The sequence below is a fragment of the Mus pahari genome, chromosome 17, assembly GCF_900095145.1.
Source record: "Mus pahari chromosome 17, PAHARI_EIJ_v1.1, whole genome shotgun sequence".
Lineage (NCBI taxonomy): Eukaryota > Metazoa > Chordata > Mammalia > Rodentia > Muridae > Mus > Mus pahari.
In genome coordinates, this window is record NC_034606.1 from 45,093,627 (window position 1) to 45,116,739 (window position 23,113).

The 23,113-nt window shown below is 55.0% G+C and overlaps 1 protein-coding gene across 1 annotated transcript; it reads right to left on the reverse strand.

Annotated features, from left to right (window-relative positions):
- Nucleotides 1–2,627: 2,627 nt before the first annotated feature.
- Nucleotides 2,628–22,333, reverse strand: Pdgfb (platelet derived growth factor subunit B). The gene is made up of 7 exons (XM_021216964.2): nt 21,288–22,333; nt 12,651–12,747; nt 10,483–10,572; nt 8,833–9,038; nt 7,471–7,615; nt 4,315–4,463; nt 2,628–4,021 (listed from the first exon to the last, which is right to left on the reverse strand). The coding sequence occupies exons 1-6, from the start codon at nt 21,348–21,350 to the stop codon at nt 4,339–4,341; spliced, it is 726 nt and encodes a 241-aa protein (XP_021072623.1). The 5' UTR covers nt 21,351–22,333; the 3' UTR covers nt 2,628–4,021; nt 4,315–4,338.
- Between the last annotated feature and the right edge of the window lie 780 nt (nt 22,334–23,113).

The following is a 23,113-nucleotide window of genomic DNA, read 5'->3' on the forward strand; positions in this document are numbered from 1 at the left end:
GGCTCTGGGGCAGACATACTCCATCCCTCCAATAATGGATGATGATGTTCAACGTAGTCTTACGTTAGACACCTGTGAGCTGCTGAGGACTAGTGAATAAATCACGTGGCCTTTCCTTGGAGGGCTACCACAGAGAGACAAGGGAGGTACAAAGAGTGTGCTGAACCGGAACTCGGGAGGCAGAGGCAAGCAGATCTCTATAAGTTCAAGGCTATCCTGGTACACACAATTGAGTACCAGGACAGCCAAGGCTATATATATAGTGAGATTCCATCTCAACCCTGCCTGCTTCCCTCAGGAGAGAGAGAGAGAGAGAGAGAGAGAGAGAGAGAGAGAGAGAGAGAGAGAATGAGAACATGAGCCTGGTTCCTGGTTGAGCTAAGGCTTGAAACCCTGGTGACCCTGAAGGGATGGTAAACATTTCACCTGTTTCCCGAGCACCAGGCCCCTGTCACTAACCGCAGCCCTCCATAGATTTGTGACCATCAGTCACGTAAGAGCAATGCTCTAAGCCCCTCCACACGTAGAGGATGTGACCTGTGGTCATCGAGGCTCAAGACAGATCTCCATTTTTAATGAGGCACCTAAAGGCCTGGAGGCTTAGCCAATAAGCTTTCCTTCCCAGACACTCCTCCCTGCAAAAAGGTATTTAACTCCAGGCCCGCCCTCAGAAGTGGTGTACGGGTTTTACTCATCTACTTTCCGCCATGACAATAAATGCCTTAAAATCATGGACTGCCTCTTTCCACTGGGATCAGCTGTGGGGAGCCATGGAGAAGGCCTTCGCCTATAGAGCCTCCATCTAATCTCCCATAGAAGACCTCTCTGTGCTCACAGTCACAGCTATCCCACTCTCCCCGAGGGACGAGCCAGAGCTCCCCTCTTTCCTACCTAGGCCTGGGCTAGATTTAGCCCCCAGGGGCCGGGGAGGTGCCCACTCCCCACTCCATGCTCAGCTCTTCCGAGGCATCCAGTGGCTCCTGGATGTCCAAGAGCTTGAGAACCAGACAGCCCTGGCATTGTCACAGGCCCGGGGTCTCCGAGCCAGCTCCGGTGCGCTCGCCACCCCTGGAGCCGTGTCCCAGGGCGTCCCTGCGGCCTGACACCTGCCCATCCCAGTGGCAACATGGGTTAAACATGGTCAAACTTGCCGTGGCCTGCCTTCCCGAGCAGCGGAGCCCTGTGGCGGAGCAGATGGACGTGGGACCCATAACCCTATACCTGGCAAGGAACATGGATAAGGGGGAAGATCCAAGCAGTTCTACAAAGTTCCTGCCACCATCCATGCAATAGTCCAGCTGTTGGCAGCTGTCAAGATGTCCCATGCCCTGGGCCCTGCAGCTGTCTCAATTTCTATATCCTGGTTAGTCCCCTCCACTCCACCCCCCAAATGCCAGCACTGGCTCTGGTGTCTGGGAAACTGGAAATTGGAGATTTAGGGGAAGGGAGGTTCTACATTAGATTGTCAGCCTGGACAGGAGTTTCCAGGAATTTCCCTCAGCTCCACTCACAGCCATGGGCTAGCCTCTTCTGCTCTAGCCTAGCACCGGCTGGGACTCAGGATAGACTCAAGTCATGCAGCTCTGGACATGTTGGCAGGGACAGACACTTGTGGTAGTGCTCAAGGGGCGAGTGGGAGCCTCCACCTTAGCCAAGGTTATCCCCAGCTAACCTTGCATACATCCAGGGACAGGGAGCTCAGCAGTTAAGGGCAGTGTGGCTCTTGGCTCTGATCACCTCTTCAGTGAGGCAGAGACCCCTCGGCTCCCCACCAACTCCGCATTTTATGTAGAACCCAGAATGTGACTTTCCGTAAGCTAAGATGGCATCCATGGTCCTGCGAGCAGAGGCGATAGTAAGGTTGGAGTATTGCTCTGCGCATGGAGGCTTGCTTAGCACATGCTGCTGGGTCCCTCTCCAGCACCAAAGAACAGGGTAATGAGAAGACACAGGACCCCAGGGCCCAACCGTGGTGGCCACCAATCCCATTCCCTTCCCTCCTTCTCTACAGCCAGATTGAGCTGTGACTCGTCTAGAGTCACATAGCAGATTTCCGGAAGGCTCACTTGGTTTGGTTTTGCAGCTTTTTTGTTTTTTTTTTTGTTTTTGTTTTTTGGGTTTTTTTTTTTTTTTTTTTTTTTTTTTTTTTTTTTTTTTTTTTTTTTTGGTTTTTTTTTTTTTTTTTTTTTTTTACAACTTTAAAGCCCAGTGCTTGGTTGGCCCTATTTGATGAACCCCCACAGTCCTTCTGGGGCCTCCTCCAGTCCCCCACACAGACTATCTACAACGCTGGGACTACACATCCCCCTGGGGACCCTTGCTTAACAGAAACCCATCTCTACATAGGAGCAGGTTCGGAAGCCCAGGTGTTAGGTTCTGCTATGGGGCCAGAATCAACTCTCCTTGTCCTTGAGATTGACAGAGGCTTGCCCCTGGAGCCAGGCCCAATACGCACTGGCATGTGTATATGTCCGTATGCACATACGCATGCGCACACAGACATGAAGATGCCCGATGGCGCCTAGCCTCCCCAAGTGAAAAGCACATGTAGCAAGCTGTTGATGCATCCTGCCAACATGGAAAGGTTAATTGTCACGCCCGACGCCAACACACAGACTTATGGAAGATTCACGTGGTTTTGTTTTGTGGCTTTTTTTTTTTTTTACAACTTTAAATACGGAATATAAATAAACTTTACATTTAAAAAATAAAAAGAAAGCCCCCAAAAATATAATCACCAACTTTACAAACTGAAGGAAGCAGGAGGAACGGGGACGGGAAAGTGTGGGGAGGCAGGCAGGCCACGTCAATCCATCCTCCGGAGGGCTCTAGGGCTCTCCCTCTCTCCCCCACTTCCAATCTACTGGCTAGCTTCCTGGAAGGAGCCATCGGGTAGATCCGCGAAAGATCTGAGGGACACCTGTGCAGCAGTGAGGGCTGCTCCTCCCTTGGAGGTCTCCTAGTGTCCCACACCTGTCGGGAAGGGGACAGCTGCGACCCAGGAAGTGGAGGCAATGGACAGACAACGGTTGCTTCCCCAGTACCACGGGCTCATTCTGAGCTTCAGGCTGGGCCAGGGCACACACAGTCACTCCACAGAGGGCCTGGGTATGAATTAAAACAAGGCTCCCTTTCCTCAGAGGTTTGACCTACATTGGCCAGAAGGTCCTAATAGACAAGTTGGCCATATTTAGGGTGTGAACAGCAGTCTCTACACGCAGTGCCCATGTGCAATATACATTCCATACAACCTTGCTTGCCCTGCTTGGCTGGAGTGGAATATAACAGACAGGTCTCCTGCCCTAGGGAGGAATGACAGGGGCATTCAGAGCCTCACTCGGGATCCAAGCACCCCATGGAGGAGCAGACTGAAGGGCACATGAGGAAGAAGACACAGTGGAGGTAGAGAAATGAACCGGAAGTGAACGTAGGGGAGGTGGAAAGAGGCAGGGACTCGGCCCAGGTCACACGCACACTGCACCTCTAATCCATCAGAGAAGGCGTGTGGCCACCCACCCAGAGGAGTTCATGTCTTATAAAATGAAAAGCCACTGTGGGCTGAGGGGACAGGGAGAGATGAGTTCGTGGCAGATCTGGGTGCCGTGAGAGTTCCTCCAGTCCGACTCCCCGCCACAGGATTGCAAGGGACCCTAGCCTGCCTGAACATAGTATTCCCTGCCAGCTGGCCAGTGGTCCAGCAACCAGGCGGGACATGCAGAGGTCCACGGGCTAAGTGCCAGGCTCTGGGGCCAGTCCACAGTCCCCCGCGAGGCTCCTGCACACATGTCCCAGGTTCTTGGGATCAAGAGAAGCCAGCAGCCTGGAGTGGAGTCCTTTGTTTGCTTCTGGAGCTGCAGGGCAGGCTGAGGGATCGCTGCTGGTGGAGGTGGCCGGGCACGCAGGGCGAGGGAAGCACCATAGGCCGTCCGAATCAGGCATCGAGACAGACGGACGAGGGGAACAACATTATCACTCCAAGGACCCCATGGGGGCAATACAGCAAATACCATATTAAATAACCCTGTGGGCAGAGAAGAAGGATGCAAGGTCAGAGGTGGCTCAAGGGTCCCCTTGGCCCCCAAACCTAGGGCTCCTGCCACCATGCTGATTTCTAGCAGGTCCCAAGGCTGGGATGGAGGAACTATGGGAAATTTGAGTGGTGAGGCAGGTACCCTGTTTCGGAGAGGTTGAGGCCCGGTTAGGCAGGAGCACTGCCCCTGCTGGCTCTCCCACGGGCCCAGTCTAAGTCACAGCCAGGGAGTAGCTGAAAGTCAGGGAGTATCTGAGGTTTGGTTTTTCTGGCTAGCTCCTCACCTGCCCACACTCTTGCCGACGCCCCTAGGCTCCGAGGGTCTCCTTCAGGGCCTTCTTGTCATGGGTGTGCTTAAACTTTCGGTGCTTGCCTTTGGGGGGCCGACGGATTCGCACTGTCCGAATGGTCACCCGAGCTTGAGGCGTCTTGGCTGCTCAAGAAGAAGAAGAAGAAGACGTGTTTGTCAGTGTCTGATGGCAATGGAGTGTTTTCCTTGTACCTCGATGCCTGCTGGGAGGGAGCCTTGGGGTTGGCTGAGGGAGAGGACACACTTCACCAGGTCAAAGCTAATCCCCACAGTTCACTAGCTCTGGGGACGTGACTGAGTTTTTCTATGCCTTGCTTTCTCTATCTGGGACAGCCCACCTCACAGCTAGGAGAACAGACTACAAGACAGCATGCTGGCCAAGAAGTGCCGCACCCAGGAGACTCTGTTTATGTGGCTCTTGGTCCTTGTCTCTCCTCAGAGATGGATTTTCCCACTCCCTGAAGGTGGCCTGGCCCTGGATCCCTCTACCTATCAGGAAGTCCTGTTGGCTCTGTGTACCCACCTATCTTCAGAAGACTGTCCCAGCTCTCCTTTGTGCTTCAAGCACCTTGTCTCACTACATGCCTGGAGAGGTCATTTGGGGACTGGGGCTCTTGAACTACAGTGTAGCTGCTGCCTCCAGCCGCAGTCAGACGGCAGAAAAATCTCCAAGGAGAAAAGCTCTCCAAGGAGCCTGGTTCTTACACAGAACTGCAGGGTGAATGTCAGCCACAACACTCCGTGAGTGGTGTGGCCTGTCACCCTGTGACCCTCTTTGCCTCCCATCTCTCCTACTGAGACCTATACACCACCAACCTCTGGCTCCTCTGGTCACAAGATGAGGAGGCCACGAGGCTTTAGGCCAGAACCAGACTTTCCTTGGAGCTGTGCCTGTTGTTCAAATTCCTGGGCACTCTGAGAAGCAGAATGGAGGGCTGGGGCGGCAACTTAGTCAAGGGGTCAGCCCAGGTCCAAACCTGGGCTCTTCCTGGTACTGTGTGCTATGGGGCAAGGCACTTAACCACTCTGAAAAAGCTGCAGTGACCTCCTGCAGTTGAGACAGCGCATAAAGCAATCAGGAACCCCAGTGAGCACCTGCTATGCCCCCCCCCCCCGCGCCACTACACACTCCTTTATTTGCATGGTTGGTCTCATTCATCCTACAGTGTTGGGGGAAACTGAGGCAGAGAGCTGTGTTTGAAACCCCTGCGATCTATCTGTGTTTCATACTTTCAGCACGTGGCCGAACTGACAGTTCCTGGCAACCCTGGACCAGACGGACTCTTAACTGCCCTTCCTCCTGGATTCTGAGGAGCCAGGTCAGGCAGGCAGGGGCCAGCACTTCCTGGGAGCCACTGGAGGGTCCCTGGCCTCCAGCTGGTGAGGTCGGTACCTGTCTGTTCCATCTCAGACTGGCTCTCTTGAGGTAGCCTCCCTTACGTGCAAATGCAAAGTTTTCCTTGCAGGGTAGAGATCTGGGGGAGCTCAGAGTCTCTGGAGGGATGACATCCCTCCCACCAGAGAGCTTTTGCCCCAAAAGCCATATGCAGGAGGCTAGGCTGGGCTAAGCCTGATCCAATTCACACAATTCACAAATGACAACAGATTTGAGCCTAAGGATTCCAAAACACCAGCACTGTCCTATGCTCTACTAGAGATGAACCTGGAGGCCAGTCCCTCAAAATTCTTAACTTTCCAGTTCTAACGCTTAAGAATTCTTCCTGTGGGCTGGTGAGATGGCTCAGTGGGTAAGAGCACCCGACTGCTCTTCCAAAGGTCTGGAGTTCAAATCCCAGCAACCACATGGTGGCTCATAACCATCCATAACAAGATCTGACACCCTCTTCTGGAGTGTCTGAAGACAGCTACAGTGTACTTACATATAATAAANAAANAAANAAANAAANAAAAAAAACTTAAAAAAAAAAAAAGGGTACTAAGTTTAAAAAAAAAAAAAAAAAGAATTCTTCCTGTGTGGGGGCTGGAGAGATGGCTCAGAGGGTCAAGAGCACTAGCTGCTCTTCCAGAGGACCCAGGTTCAATTCCCAGTACCCACAGGGCAGCTCCCAGTTGTCTACAACTCCAAGAACTGACATCCTCACACAGACATACATGCAGGCAAAACACCAATGCACATAAAATAAAAGTAAATAAGTTAATTAAAAAAAAAAAAAAAAAGAATTCTTCCTATAGATGGTAGGGCAGGTAACTAAAAGCTAGAGAGAACTGCTAGGCAGAGGGAGGAGCCAAGAGAGGGGATTTCCAGGACCCCACTGGCCTAGGTTGGACTATGTGACCTGAGACCTGAGCATCTTTAGACTTCGGGTACTTCCGCTACACAGAGAGAAGGAGCCTCTGAGACTTTTCCAACTCAAAGTGAACTGCCTGACCCTTGCGGAATCAGACATGCACTCCTCTGGTGGATGTGTGAACGGCAGACCTGCTCTCCACATCCCAGCTAGATGGATGCCCAACCTTTACTTGTCTATCTCCAGGAGATGTCATGAGTGAAGGAGACTGGTTGGTAGCGAGGCCAGGCGCTGCAACCTCATTTAGGGCTAAGAAGAATCTAGATTGTTCTCAGTGAGATCAAAAGTCTCAAATCAATTTAACCAGAAATAATGTATTCGCTCTCCGTTTAAGTCTTTTCTGTGTGGTATATGCTTAGATGCCTCCCTACCCCTCTACACCCTCCCCCCCCCGCCGTGTGTGTGGTGTGGTGTGGTGTGTGTGTGTGTATGTGTGTGTGTGTGTGTGTGTGTGTGTGTGTGTGTGTGTGTAGTCAGAGGTTGACATCAAGTCTTCCTCTATTGCTCTTCCTTCTTGTTTTCTGAGACAGGGACTCTTACTGAACTCGGAGTTAACCAACAGATAGACTGGTCCCCTGGGGTTCTCCCATGTCCACCTTCTCAGTACCAGGGTGACAGGCACAGCTACCATGCCTTGGTTTTTATATGGATGCTGGGGTTTCAGACTCAGGTCTGCATGTGTGCTCAGCACACAGTCTATCCACCGAGCAATCTCCCCAGCCTCCTGACCCCCATTTAGAGTCCCGTCCTTTTCCCAGCTGTTATAAGGGAAAGGGGCTTGGGCTGAGCCCCACGGAGCAGCCCCTGGCAAGGCAGCTTACCTCGCTGTTCCCTGGATGTCCCAGGACTTCGAGTCACGGGTCGAGGGGTCACTATTGTCTCACACTTGCAGGCGAGGTGATCCTCCAAGGTCACTGTGGCCTTCTTGAAGATTGGCTTCTTTCGCACGATCTCGATCTTTCTCACCTGGAGGACAAGAATGAGCAACACTTCCCTGTAAACACCATCAGTGCAGGAGCGGCCTCACACGCCTGGCAGTTTCCTGTGCTGCATTCTTTCCTCGAAAGCCAAAACCCAGGCTCGTCTGCAGAGTGAAGGCTCTGAACCAAACAATAGGCCTTTCCCTCTGCCCCTCTCAGAGCTTTTCCATCAAAACAAGCCCTTCAACCTAGCTGACCTGGTCTCTGGCTTTGCTGTAGCAACCCCCGCCTCCCTGATCCCCCAGAGTGGGAGAAAGGCATTTCCGGGTGGAGCTTGAGTCCCGTGGGTTGCCATTCCTGGAGCACGGGCCAAGGCCAGGGACAGGGAGATAGTTATCAGATAGGAAGTGCGAGAGGCCTTATCTAGAAGAGAGGCTGTGTGTGGGGGGGGTGTAGCTGTCAGGTATCCATCCCTAAAGCTGGGGACAGAAGATACTGTGGCAGTGGGTGGGGAAGCATAGCGTGTCATTTGTACTCTGGGTCACGGAGACAGGCCATGAATGGAAGACAGGCGGGAGACTGGGCAGAGGCCACAGGCAGAGGGCAGAGAGAGAGAGAGAGAGAGAAAGAGAGAGAGAGAGAGAGAGCGAGAGAGAGAGCATGGCCACACAGTGCACTGGGTGGGCTGGTTTTAAGCTTTGTGCCGTGTGCCCAGGGGAAGCTGAAATAGGAAGGCTGAGTCAGGGTACAGAGACCTGTCCACCTGAGTCAGAAGACAGCCGTGCCTCCTGGGCCTCTGGGTCATTCCTTTAGAATAGCATCTCTCCAAAAAAGACCGAGCTAGCCACAGAACTGGACCATTTGCCAATGGGGCCCCCGATTCCTATAGTGGATACTCTGTGCCACCTTTGCTTGCACAAAGCTTGCCGAAGAAACCTTTGAAGTCCCAAAATGTAGGGGCCCCTGAGTATGATGGAGAATTGAGGGGACCTGGGCAGCTTGAAGACAGGGGCACTGTGGGACTGTGTCCCTGTAGAGCAAGTGACATAGGTCCATTACTTAGCAGTTCAACCAAGTCACATCTTGGGCTCCATCTAACTTTCTGACACGGTTTGAGACGTCTTGGAGAAAGCGTCCCAGAAGCGTCCCCCAAGCATCCCTCTCTGGAAGGAGCCATGAAGAACCAGCAAAGTTCTGCAGCCCGCGGCAGCTGCTCAGCCGCTGGGGCGGGGTCAGACCCGGGGTTGGGCGGATTCTGCACACCTGGACTGGCCGCATCTGCACCTGGGAGGCCCGGCACTGCACATTGCGGTTATTGCAGCAGCCAGAGCAGCGCTGCACCTCCACGCAGGGCGGCCACACCAGGAAGTTGGCGTTGGTGCGATCGATGAGGTTCCTCGAGATCTGGAACACCTCGGTGCGCGTCTTGCACTCGGCGATTACAGCAGGCTCTGCTGCTGCCAGGGACCCTGGAGGGAAGAGGCCTGTCAGGGACAGACTGACTTCTTTGGAACCTTCCCCATCCACAGACAGGCCCGAACTTGGGTAGGTGGCCGAACCACCCTGAGCTTCAGTTGACCCCCATCTGAAAACAAGGACAGCGAGATCTACACCCCCCTACCCAAGAAACACAGTCAAGATCAGGCTAGTTCATCCTATGTGACCTTGTAAATGTTTAGTGGAGGACCTAGCTCCCATTGTTCAGTCACACAGCTGTGTGGTTGTGCTGAGTCCTCCTGCAATGTTGTTTGTTTTTGTTTGTTTTTTGTTTCAATCCAAAGAGTATTTCTCTATCTAGCCCTGGCTGTCCTGGAACTCACTATGTAGATCAGGCTGGCCTCAAACTCAGAGATCTGCCTGCCTCTGCCTCCTAAGTGCTGGGATTAAAGGCGTGTCCCACCACCACACCTGGGTGCACTGGTCTATTCTTTTCTTTTTACTTATTTTGAAATGTTTTAAGTACATTGGTGTTTTGCCTGCATATATAAGGGAGTCAGATATGTGGAAGAGGAGTTACAGACAGTCGTATGCTGCCATGGAAACAGAACCCAGGTTTTCTGGAAGAACAGCCAATGCTCCTATCCTCTGAGCCATCTCTCCAGTCCCACTGGTCTGTTCGTATGTGGCCCTTTCCTTCAGAGTCTAATCTGCAAAATGGGATTAACAACAGAGCTATTGGGTCAGCAAATGCTCAGGTACCTACAGGGAACAGGGAACAGCTCACAGGTGGAGAGGTGGAGAGGTGGGGCTGGAGATGGGAGACCTAGAGGCTCTGCTGGTCACATCTCCAGTGACTTGGAAACTGTACGTGGCCACTTGCTTCACCCTGGAAGTCTTCACTAGGACTGACAGATGGTACTAGTTTGGTCTCTGCTAAGGAGCAATCTGTAGAACCTGCTGGGTTCTGCATTAGGCCACAGTGCAGCCGTGGGCTGTAGTAGACAGAGGGGACTCCCCCACCCCGCCCCCGCCCGAGAAGAAAAGATCTTGTTTTCAATTTCAACAAGCAAGCCCTATGACCTCAGTCCTTCCATTCCAGTTTCTCCACCCTGCTTTCCAGGACTGTGGAGTGGGGTTAGCCACATCGATTCCAAGGTTGCAGAGATGTAGGGAGTGTAGAAGCTGAGGCAGGCAAGGCAGATCTCTACATTCCAGACCAGTCTAGTTAACACGGCCAAGGTTATGGAGTGAAACCCTGTTTCAAAGTCAGAAACACTAAACCACTATTTTAAAAGCACAACGTGGGGGAGAGGGCATAGTAGCTCAACCTCAAAGACAGCTATACCCCTCATTGACCCCTAACAGTGGGGAACGGATTTTGGAGGTAGCGTCCAATCCAGGACGGTCGTGTGCCCTAGTTTTTCTTCCCTGGATCCCACCTTTGAGGGGCAGCTACAGGACCCTCAGTTTTACCAAGACTCCTCCTCCCTCGAGATGAACTTTCCAACTCGACTCCGGAATGTGCTCGGGTCATGTTCAAGTCCAGCTCAGCCCCATCTTCATCTGCAAGGGAAAGCATAGTCAGACGTGATGGCACAGGTCAAGGACTGCTTCTCTACACCGAGGCCCCACCCTTAGCATCCTCTAAACCTGAGGTTCCTGGCTCTGAATAGGCTACCAGGCAAAGCCTTGGGCAGCCCCATGGCTAGTGGGACTGGCGGGGGGGGGGCTAACTGCATCTTTGAGAGCCTCTAGTCTCGCTCTGTGTTTTTAGCCCCATTTTTGGCCAGAACTTCATGTTAATGAAGTTAAAAATAACCCTTCCCCTCTGCTACTGTCAGAGAGCCCTCCTCAGCCTCCAGGGTGGGGCAGGGACCCAGAGCGCTGGAGGCCAGTTCTCAGTGCCCTCTAAAGCTTTCCCATAGGAAGTGCTGAATGGGGAAATTCCCAGAATCCCCTTGGGGCCAGCAGCCCAGCAGCCCAACACAGCCTTCTGGAGCCTTGACAATGGCCCTACTGGTCTGCAGAAAAAGGGTAGAGAGGGGAGGGGGTGGGAGGGCCCGCATCAGCCACACTAGGTTGGCATTCCTCATCTTCCATTCTGGGCTTCTCTGCCTCTTCTCCAAGATCTGCTCCCCTTCTTGTCAGTAGCCACAGCTCCTTCCTCTAAGCCAGAGTCCTTTCCTCTCAGTGCTACCAGCTTCCTTGGTGACATCTCCATGCCACACTTACACTGCCCTGAGACACTGGCCAGGGCAGGCTACTGTTAGGGTGACCAGAAGTCCTTGAACTTGATCTTGAAGATGGAGAGTCCCCTTTGTCTCTTGGTGGTGAGGGACAGCAAAGGGACTGATGGATGTGAGCATCTGCCACCTCCTTAAGGTACCCTGGGGCTCCTGTATCTCCCCCAGCCACTGGTCCCCTCCAAGATAAAGGCTTCTGCCAGCTGGCACCCCATCTCGGATCCAGGGGATCCCATTTGAAGAAAACCCTGCAGATCGCCACTAACTGACTGGTCTGCTTCTGTTCAGCCTGATGGTGTTGACCATGTCAGCCTGTCTGTCTGTCCCTTATTCTCTTCCTTTCTCCCTGCCATCTCTGGAATGTCCCTGGTAGGGAGGAGATGGGGAGAGATGTGCTTTGTGGAAAGGTTAAGTTGATTAGGAAAAAATAAGCCACATGGTTGCCTCGAAAACAGGCCCGCTATTGAAAACCCTAACACCCAAGATCCCGACCCCCACCAGGGGTGTGGAGGGGCCGCCTGCAATGGGAGGCAGAGCGCCTTGGAAAGAAACGGCAAGAAAGCTAAATTTGGAAGTTGCCCCATTGTGTGGCCAGAGTTGGCCAGCCGGGCACGGGTGGGAGACATCGGGTGGGGGCCCTGGTGAACAATAGGTGGGCCCAGCTGGGGCCCCCTCCTGCCTGCCTTACCACCCCCAGCCCTGGCGGTATTGAAAGGGCCCGGGAATGCTTTTGAGAAGAAGCCAGGGGCCCAACGGAGAGAGGAAACAAAGGCAGGAAATGCTGTTCCCCCGTAGATAGCGTCTGGGCAAGGGTTACAAAGTGACAAAGAGACAGGACCCCAGAGGGACAAGGGCCTGCGGGTGTGGGGGGGGGTTGGGTGTGGGGGGTGCTGAACAGGGCTCCAGGGACCAGGCCAGAGGTTAGAATAGAATGGAATTTGCTCTGAAGACAGCATTTATAAATACATTCCCAACCCAGCCTGCCGGGCCCGCCACGTGTATGCCACCAAGCACGTGCCCATTTGCCCAGCGCGCTCTTGGGCATGGGCAGGGCTGCCAGCTGATCCAAGCTAGGTGTCCCCAGGAGACCTTAGAGACCAGGCTCTGGGCCAGAGGGGCAGGGAGATAGCTCCCTACCCTCTTGAGCTGAGTCTACACCTGGATAGGTGCTCAGTGTATGCCCTGAGTACCCTGTCCCTGTCCAATCTGCTCCAGGAACCCCACCCTCCGCACCAAGCTAGAGCCACATGTGGGTGCTGTGTCTGCCCCACCCCACATCCTAGGTACCAACCAGTCTGCCCACTCTGCCCCGCCCTGGGTAGTGGGTGTGGCCGGGCCTCCACTAGGATGTGTTACGGATCAGTACAGGCTGAGGTTCAGGAGGAGGGTCCGATTTACCTACGGAGTCTCTGTGTAGCAGACGCTGAAGGTCATCAAAGGAGCGGATGGAGTGGTCGCTCAGCATTTCATAGAGTTCCTCAGGAATGGGATCCCCCTGTCGGGCAGACACCGGGAACTGAGTGAACTGGGCTGAAGGTTCGCCGTGGCTCTCTCACCAACCACATGCTTTCCCGTGCACGAAGTTCCTACAAGCTACCCCCCATGCCCCATCATCCCCAACAAATAGTAAGGAAGGCTAAGTAAGGGTGGGGCAGGCGAGATCCAAGGCTGAACCAGGAGCACTGAGGACCCAGGGCTTGATTAGCTCAGAGCATGCTGGGACACTCCACCCCAGCCCTCCACAGCATCCCAGTGTGTGCCCAGCTCCACTGGCTCCATTTGTCTCCCCCATAAGATCACAGAGCCTGGAGAAATTCCAACAATCTCTTTTCTCTCTACAGTTCCCTCCACACCTGGTAGCTACAATTTATTCACAGGGGTGTGCGTGAGAGCAAGCATACACACACACTGACCTAATTATGGCCACATCACAGATTAAAAAAAAAAACAAAAAAACAGAGGCTCAAACAGGCAACAACATCCTTTGTCCAGGGCCCCCAAACCCAGTGTGAGCGGAGGCTTCACGAAATGACAATGAAGTGTGGACTCCAGCCCCCAGCCTGAAAGGTGCTTTAAAATGCTTGCTGAGCTATATGGTCCCAGAAGGCCATGTATCCCAGTGCTACTGACGGTCCCTGCCAAAGAGGAAATCAGGGAATCCTCAGGCTCAACCGGCAAGCCTGAAAGCTCACCCATGCCCTGTGCCCAACTAAACTCTATTTTTAGAGCCCCTCTGGCCTGTCACCAAACACTTGAAACTTAGTTAGAACCTTAACAGGCCCCACTACAAGCCAGCTTCCTCCAGGGAAACCGCAGGTCCCACAATCACACGCATACAGCTGGAACATCCCCGAAGTCACAGGAGTCTCAAGGGCCGGGTGCCAAGATCCCCAAGGGAGAGGTGAGGGCAGAGGGGACTGGGAAATGTCCTAGCAGTAAGGGGCAAAGGAGAGTCGCAAGATATCATACCATGCCCCCCCCCCCAGACACACGCGCTGCTTGTGACAAAACCATGCAACCTGAGAGAAGCTCTGACAGGACTAAACCACTCTGTGCCTCAGTCTCCTTGGAATGAGAGGGGAAGAAGCCCCACCTACGTTCACTGAACCAGCTGGCACCGGAGCTTTGAGTAACTGAGCACAGGTGTGTGTGTGTGTGTGTGTGTGTGTGTGTGTGTGTGTGTGTGTGTTTGTGTGTGTGTGTTTGGAGGACTGGGGCACTGTTCTCACCCTGTCTGAGGTAGAATAGAGGCTCCTGTCCTGGCCAGCTGCTGGCGGGGAGGGATCGCCTCAAAAGCTACTACATGTCTGGGATAATTGTTGAGAACCAGGCGCATGACGCCCAGGAGCCCGCTTGTAGTCCTGAGCTATTCTAGAGGCTGAGGCAGGAAGGTCTTTGTTTGTGGGTTGGCCTGGTTTTATGTCAACCCGACACAAGCTAGAGTCAATTGTGAAGAGGGAATCTCAACTAAGAAAATGCCTCTATCCGACTGGCCTGTGTGCAAGCCTGGGGTATATTTTCTTTTTTTTTTTTTTTTTTTTTTTTCTTTCTTTTTTCGAGACAGGGTTTCTCTGTGTAGCCCTGGCTGTCCTGGAACTCACTTTGTAGACCAGGCTGGCCTCGAACTCAGAAATCCGCCTGCCTCTGCCTCCCAAGTGCTGGGATTAAAGGCATGCGCCACCATAGCCCAGCTGAGGTATATTTTCTTGATTCATTGATTGACTGACTGACCAATTGATGACTAGATCACTAGACCAGATCACCAGGGGTGGTAGTATCAATCCTGGGCTGGCGGACCTGGGTGCTATAAGAAAGCAGGCGATCACACCGTGAGGTGCAAACCAGTAAGTCACTCTTCCCTCATGGCCTGTACTTCAGTTCCTGCATCCAGGTTCCTGTCCTGCTTTCCCTCACTGACAGCCATGGTGTAGAACTGTAAATTAAAATAGAACCTTCCCTCCACACGTTGCTTTTGGCCATGGTGTTTTATCACAGCAACAGAAAAATCTAAGATGGTTTTGCTTTTGCTTTTTGGAGACATGGTTTTATGCTGCCCTGGAACTCGATACAGACCAGGAAAGCCTTGAACTCAAGGACCTGGCTCCCTCTACTACCGCGTGCTGAGATGAAAAATGTGGGCCACCGTGCAGAGCAGGAAGATCTCCTGAGTCCAGAGGTTCCAGGCTAGCTGGGCACCTCAGTGTCACCAAAAAACCAAAACAAGACAAAAAACTTTGGACACTTGTCTAACGTCTAGGAAAAAACTCTGTAGAGGTTCAGTCATGCCCACCTCTGGTTCCCCCAAGCCAACCTAGGAACTAGAAGAGACAGGCTGGGGGCTGAGGGGGATGCCTTAAAACCTGGCTCCCAAGACTTCACTCAGCACCAAGGTCACTTTGTTCCGTCGTGGAGTTTATAAACCTGCCTGGTATCCTAGGGATGGTAGCGGTTTGATGGACAGGTTAGGAAGCAGGGCAGGCCCTTGGTGTCTGATGCTGTCTATCGTGTCTATGGCGGCTTCACGGTTGGGCAGAGGTATGCAGGACAGAAGCTGGGCTGGAGAAAGAAGGCCACTCGCCCCGAGTTTTATTCAACTCAGAACTGTATTCAAGAGATTTAGATTCCATGCCTCACACTGCTACCCTCTGCTGTGTGAACTCTACCTGGCCACTGCCTCTCTCTGGTCTGACCTCTTATCTATGAATTGAATTAGAACACATTTAACTCCATTCTAATTCTGCCTGAGGTTGACTGAGGATAGCCAGAGCCAGGCTGTGTAAGGTGGCTTGCTTGCCCCAAGGGATGAGAAGTGTTTGTGGAGGGATGGCTGGAGCTGCCAGTAAGGTAGAGAGCATGCTGAGCCCCGGACAGACCTAGCAGACACCCCACTCCTCAGCCCACTTACCCCCAGAGGCTGAGTGGGGAAAGACCCCAGGTAGAGACTACAGAGGTGGGAAAAACACTCAGCTGGTGCTCAATAAATATTGGTAAAAATATGCGAAGGGCTGTCTCTTGCTCTGCGGGCTCGCTCAGGTGTGATCCCTCATGCCAACATTATCATTCGTCCCATCTTCCAGATGGGAAAACTGAGGCCTAGAGAAATTAATACACAGGCCTCAAGGCTAGATGACTAGCTAATGACAGAGTGGGTCCCTCCCAAGCCATAGCATGCCTAACCTCTTCTGGCCCTCTCCCGGGACAGTTCAAGCATGCCTCCTCTCTGTCCTGATGTCATTGGTCCCAGCATCATTTGAGACCCCTGCGGCTTCTCTGCCCCATCTTGTTTTACAGCAACAGTCTCAATTACAGTGATGGTGCTCTCAGGGTACATTGACACCATCTGAAGACATTTTTAGTGGTCAAGCTTAGGGACAGGCTGCTGGCACTGCGGGTGGAGGTGCTATTCACCATCCCACGGAACACAGGATGTCACACAGGCTACGGTATCACTGTCCCCAAATACTCCCAGCGTCAGAAGTGAGAGACCCACAACAGACAAAAAGCCAGGGATCCCCGTGTAGGGGGAACCAGGGTGCTCAGAACGAACCCTACCATAAAAACCTTACTTTCAGCCAGACATAACAGCATTTAATCCCAGCTACTTGGAAGGACGGGGCGGAAGGATTTTAAGTTCGAGGTCAGCCTGGGCTATGGAACAAATTCAAGGCCAGCCTGGGAAGCTTAGCAATGCTCTGTTATAAGATAAAAACAAAGGAAAGAAAGACTCGAGGATGTAGCTCGGAGGCAGAGCTACTGCCTCACAAGGGTGAAGTCCTGGGTTCAGTCCCCAGTATCACTGAAAGGGACACAAAGGGATTCTTATGTCCTCTAAATGGGGTTTACCCCAGCTGGTCCTGAGGATTCCTGTGACTGTGCACAGCAGAGCAGTCCCAAATAAAAGGCACTTCACCAGCTGAGCAATTTTTTCATGTGTCTCCTACGAGGACAGCAAATGACGCTCAGAATATTTCCAAGGATGGTGACAGGTGGGTGGAGAACTGCTGTCCCCCCAGGGTGTGACTTTGCATGATCCCCCATGCAGGGCCACAGGAAATGGCACCTAGCCTCACACTGACACCACCAGGTGCCCTGTGGGCTGCTGGGTCTCTTCCGGGTCTGGGGGTGTTAACAGCCAGAGGTCCACTCCAGGATGCAGTGCTCTGGAGAGACTCTCTCAGAAGCACCTGTTTGTAAACAGGGTTCATGTGTCTGGGTGTAAGAGTCCTCCCTCCCACCCCCAATATGGAGCTGCTGAAACCTGGGTTCCCCCCCCCACAGGTTCTGGAAGCCTCAAGGTGGGCACCCATTCATTGATTACCCCCACACACAGAACAGGAAACCCAACAACCTGAAGAAGCTGCCCCAGATCTCAGGCGGGTGTGGGATGGAAGCAGGTGGGGCCAAGCCAGCCTGGCAGCCCAGAGAAACAGCCTCCTCCCTGCCCCACCCCGAGAGCCAGCTGCAGAAGGCATGAGCAAGAAGGGGGCCAGGTGAGTTACCTGCTCCCAGCCAAGCTGCCAGATCAAAAGGGCTTGAACTCCACCCTCCACCTGGGTGTGTGTGCGCGCGCACACACGCACGCGCGCGCGCGCGCACACACACACACACACACACACAACCACACACACACAGATATACTCTCCACAGCCCCACAGCCTGCTGCCTCTGCAATGAGAGAGACGGGCTCTCTGCCCAGCGCCCGGGCGTTGTCTGTGGCTGGCAGAGGCAGAAGCTGACGAAGCCTCCTAGGGCCTGCCTGCTTGCCTGCTTGCGTCTCGAGCCTTATTTAGATGAGATGGCAAAGACAAGCTCTATGGAGAAGCCCTCTCTGGGCACACAACACGGTGGCCGCCTTTCTCTCGCTCAGTCTCCCCCTCTTCTGCATCTCAGCAGGAGAAACGCTTCGAAGCTGGAAAAGAAGGCCCTGTCTGTGGGATAGGCCACCCCGTGACCCACTGCAATCCCCGTCTTCACCTCCGCTCAAGAGGAGCCAACTCCCCTATTATGCATAACACTAACCGAGTCCAGTCTGCTCCATATTTTAGGTAAGAGAAACTGAGGCCCAGCCTGCTTCTCCTTCTGTACCTTCCCACCTCCTTTCCTCCCGGCTGACAGTCCAGGTCCCAAGATAGAAGAGTATATTCTCAGTGGGCGGAGACGGGGTTCATTGAGGCCATGTTGTTAAGGAAGCACCTCAGAGCCTGGTGGTGGTAGTGGTGGCGCACGCCTTTAATCCCAGCACTCAGGAGATGGAGGCAGGAGGATCTCTGAGTTCGAGGCCAGCCTGGTCTAAAAATTGAGTTCCAAGACAGACAGGGCTACACAGAAAAACTGTCTAAACAAACAAACAAATAAATTAGGCACTGCTGGCCTGGGCCCACCCACCATCTTTTCCTACTTCTTGGTGACTGATCAGGCTACAAGCACCACACTAACACCAGGGAACCAGGCCAGAAATCTGCCTGCTGTCTGAAGTTCATGGAAGAAAGCAGGTACCAAACAGGTAAATAAACCAAAACTTGAAAAGCTGTCATAGGCACACCTATACCTCTAGAGGCGGTGGGCAGGAAGGTCAAGGGTTCAAGCCCATCCCCACATACATACTGTCTTTGAAACCATGGGAGACCCTAGAAGAAAACATAATCACAGAATGGACATCAGAAAGGGGGAGGGCATCAGGAACATCAGGCAAACACCTCGAGTTAACTCCTACACACACACACACACACACACACACACACACACACACACACACTTCCTGGCTCTTGCACTAGGGCCTCCAGAATCTCTCTCACCTTGACTTTCACACTTCTGGGCAGGGGGATTCCAGCAAGTAGGACCCCAACCCCCACCTCTCGCCTATGGACATTAGCAGGCCAGAAGGAGACGGGGTGGTTGGTAACTATTGGGGGGAGGGCCCTCCACTCCTTCCCGGCAGAAGGGTGCTGAGGCAGACAGATAGTCACATGACAGTCACCTTCTGGGAAGCCAGCTCAGCTGATGGAGACGGGCAGACTGTTCCTATTCTCCTCCAGTACTGCCTCAAAGCTACCAGCCTGCTTCCAACACTTAAGCTTCCATGTAAAAACACAGCCAACTAAAGGGTCACCCAGAGAGGCAAGCCCTCCTGGGTCTCCCTACACTGGTGATTTGGAGCTTGCCTGGGCTGGTCTTCATGGGGACATGTCCACATGATTTCAGTCTAATACTCCTAAGCTTATCTGGAAAGACCTTGGACAATTGCAAAACGCAATGTAATTAGGCTCCCAGTAATCTATGAAGGGACAAGGCTGAATTTCTGAGCAGCAGCCTCAACCCTAAATGTAAATGCTCATGCGACTGGCTGGAGTGCTGCTGGAGGAAGCTGGAATGGTAAGAGAAACCTCATCCAGATGTTACATATCCAGCAGTGGCCAAAAGGAGGGCTCCATACCCCTGCCAGGATTAACCAAGGAAGGGAGGTTGTGGGTGGCACACTCAGCAGGTAGGTGGCGTCCCTCTGTCTTGATGATCAAATGGCTACTCATTTGAAAGGAAAAACGCATGGCTATCCTGCACTCCAGGTCACACCAACATCACGCCACGTGGGGTGGTTGAAAAGCCATTATAGAGGAGTAAAATTTGAGGGGCTGCTAAGCTACTCTAAACAGGCCAAAATGCATGCTGCAGAGACCAGATCAGGATCTGGGGTTGTCCCTCCCTTCTCAGACCCCCCAGGAAGGAAATGGGGTAGCTACAGAGGCGGTGGAGTGCCAGGGCGCACTGAGGGTCCACCTGTTGCGTGGGGGCGGGCACCTGGCGCTGAGTGTACAGAAGGACTGTGCGTGCCTGCGTGCGTGCGTGGGTGTGTGAGCGCACGTGTACTCGGGCCGCGTGCGCGTGTGTCCCGCGTGTGCACGGGCGTGGCGGCGGGCGCGCGACCTGGCCGCCTTAGTGCGTGCCCGTCGCTCTGCGCGCCCGCCCGCGGGAACGGAGCATCGCCTCCGGCCAGGAGTGTGCATGCGTGGGGTGAGTGAGCGAGTCGGGGGCCGGGCGGGGTGGGCTGCAGAGAGCAGCCGCGGGGTGCCGCCGTTCTCAGGACGCCCTGGCACCGGGCCAGCCTTCAGGTCCCCGAGGCGCGGCGCGGCGAGGCGGCAGCTGGGGCCTCCTGGCGTCCCCCTCCCCAACAGCTGGACGCGGCCCGGGGGGCTACTAACGAGGAGGGGAGGGGGTGCCGCGAACGGCCTGCAGCGGCCGGGCCAAGCCCAGCTTGCTCTCTGTCGGGCTCCGGCCACGGGGGGCAGCCGCGGAAGGGCGGGGCCCCCAGGGCGGGCGGCCGGCGGCCCTCGAGGATCCCCAAGAACAAAAGGAGACGGCGACGGCTCCTCCGTGGTCAAAACAACCTGCGCTGGCTGCGGCCCAAGGTCGGGCCGCGGCCTCGGAGCCCTCCGCCTTAACCCCTTCCCTGCCGTCTCCTGACCCCTGCGCTTGGCCGCAGGCGATCCGGCTGGCCCGGCTAGCAGTCGACTAGACCTCCATAGGGTCTAGACCTCCGCAGGAGGAGGCGGGACAGGACCCGGGCAATCCGCTCTCCTGGCCCCAGCCTCGCTCCAGCTCGCGCCTCCTCCTGCCCCGCCCCCTTCCCACCTGGATTCCCGGTAGACTTGCCAACTCACTGCTACGTGAGGCTGGGAGGGGTAGGGGCACTGATCCGACCTGATCGTTCCCGCAGACGTTTCCATACCCGACCGCCCTTCCCTTGCAGCTAGGCTTCTGCAGGCGTGCGCTCCGCACCCTGCTTGCGGGGGAGAGAGGTGCTTCCTCTCTCAGGGTGCCGGCGCAGGTACGGCTGGGCCTCAGACACACACCGCCCCGGGGGCTGGATTCCTTCAGACCACCCCCCCCCCCGCGCCCCACCTCCAGTCCTGTCTCTACTCCAAGCGTCTGAACCTACCGTGTGTCTGTCTGCCTGTCTCTCTAGTGTCTCTGTCTCTCTTTCTCTGGGCCCCCTGCGCCAAGATACAAGGTGCTTTTGGATCGTCCAGCATGACCCCAAGGTGCCCACCCTAGTCCAGTGCAGAAGCTAGGGTGGGACCAAAACCCTCGCCAAAGATCTCTGGATATCCTGAGTTCGAAGGCGCACACTTCTAGGGCAGGCCGGGTCCTGGGCAGAACCAAAGCCCAGGCTGGTTCTGAGGTGGACACAGGAGGTCTCGATGCCTTAGACACCCTAGATATCACCTCGCCTTTTCCCCTTATCCTGGAAGCTTAAGATCTCTAGCTCCTGAGGCAGGGGGCAGGGCAACACACACCTTCTAGGACGCTAAAAGCTTTAGGGATCTAGATTGGTCCGCTGGAAAGAAACCCACCGCTGCCTCCTCCCCAGGAGCCCAGCACCCCGGACCTGGCCTCCCAGCCCTTGGGGCCACCCAGTGCCCGCGCCTGACTCACGCGCTGCAAGGCTCCAAAGTTCACTGCAGGGAGAGGAGGGGGCGGCCAGGAGTGGGGGCTGGGGCAACCAGGGAAGGATCCAGCCCAGCCGCCGTCGCAACTCACCTCGGCGCTGACCAGACGCAGGTAGCAGCAGAGAGGCAGAAAGAGTGCCCAGCAGCGATTCATGCCGACTCCGGGCCCGGCCCCGCGGGGCCCCGGACGCGTAGACGGAGCGCGCCGCCCCCGCGGCCAGGGTGGGGGGCTGGGGAGGAGGGTGGGCTCCGCTCGGGTCTGCCGCGATCAGGCGTTCAGGCCGCTGCAGCCGCCGCCGCGGCTCACCCGCATGGCCCCCGGGCACCGCCGCCCCCGGCCCCGGCTCCGTCGCTGGGGGGCTGGGGAGGACCTGGACAAGGGACCGGGGTCCAAAGCCGCTACCTGGGCGGATCCCGAGCCCACGCGTGCATCCACGGTCTGGGGGCTGCGTCGCGAACCAGCCAAGGCGTCTAGCCGTGTGGGGGCGCGCAGGGGACTCCAACCTCAGGAAAAGGAACACAGCAGCCGATGGTTCGTCTTCACTCGCCCGCTAAAGGCGTGTTCCTCTGCCTGCTGGCTTAGCTTTTTTGCAACATTTTCTGGAACGGACCCCCAGATCAGAAAGCGCAGAGCTGGGGACCTCCAAGCCCAAGTCTCAAAAAAAAAAAAAAAAAAAAAACTTTTTCCAAAGTTGGCTTTGCAGCGGCGGCCCGAACACCCGGGCAGGGAGAGGTGCAAACTCCCGCCCGGGCCGGGTGGCGGGGCGGGAGCGTGTGCGCCCTGGCGCGGGGCCCAAGCGGCGGGCACGGCTGCTCCGAGAGCGCGGCGCGCCCACTGCGCGCTGGGCCGGTCTGGGCCGACAGGTGGACGCGGCTCAGGTCAGTCTGTCTATCCACCCGCTCGCCACTCGGCGTCCTCTGCGGGTTTCGAGCTGCGGCTGCTCCGGCTTTCTCGTTGCAACGAAGCTAGAGGGTGGGCTTTTTTTTTTCCTCCTTTCCCTTTTGCGCGTGTGTGTATGTGTTTGTGCGCAAAATATCTCTCTGGAGAAAGATGGGCGCTGGCGGCCGGAGGGAAGCCCTCAGGGAGGCAGCGGGGGAGGCAGGCAGGCTGCTCCCGGCTGCAGGAGAAGTTGCCACCCTTCAGCTGTTCCGGCCTTTATAAAGGAGAAGGGAGAGTGCAAGAGGTGGGTGGAGACAGCCTTTCCTCTCCTGGCCCAGAGTCAGCGCCAGGAGGGGGCAGGAGCCAAGGGAGGTCCTCAGGCAAAGACTGCTGCTTGAGGGGTCTCTGAGAGCCATGCAGCCCCTCTGACTGTGAATCTAGCCACTTGGCAGGAACTGAAGGTGAACTGCGGCCCCACCCATTAGCACAGTGTTTAAGGGGCTTGTCTGCAGGGCCAGGACCAAGACCAGGAGTGTGGCCCCTGAACCCCAGAACCAGACATTTGCAGCCTTGCAGCTTAGATTCCATGGAGTCTAATTGAATGGCTGGGTCACCTTGGGCAAGTCACTTTCCTTCTGTGATTCACCCTCCACTCTCTAAGTGGGGGACAAAGTGTTGTGTGGATTAAATGTCAGAATGATCAGAACCCGTCATCCAGCCACCCCAAGGTTGAAACTCTAAACCCATAGCCAGCGGGGACCCTTCAGCCACAAGCTGGGTCTGCCTCTCCTTGCTTGTTGCCTGGCACACAGCACACGCTGCCATGCCAGCACAGGCTGAATTTGAGTCTGTTGAACTGCAAAGTCACACAGCCCACCCCACCCCCAGCCCTGCAGCATCCTCCCAGGGCTGCCACCAAGATGCTGCCACTGCCATCAAGTCATCAGGGTGTTTACTACCCCTCTCTGCCCCCCCCTCCCCCAGTTCCAGGCCCAGAGGCTACCCACCCACACCAGCACTCTCACAGTTAATGCCTT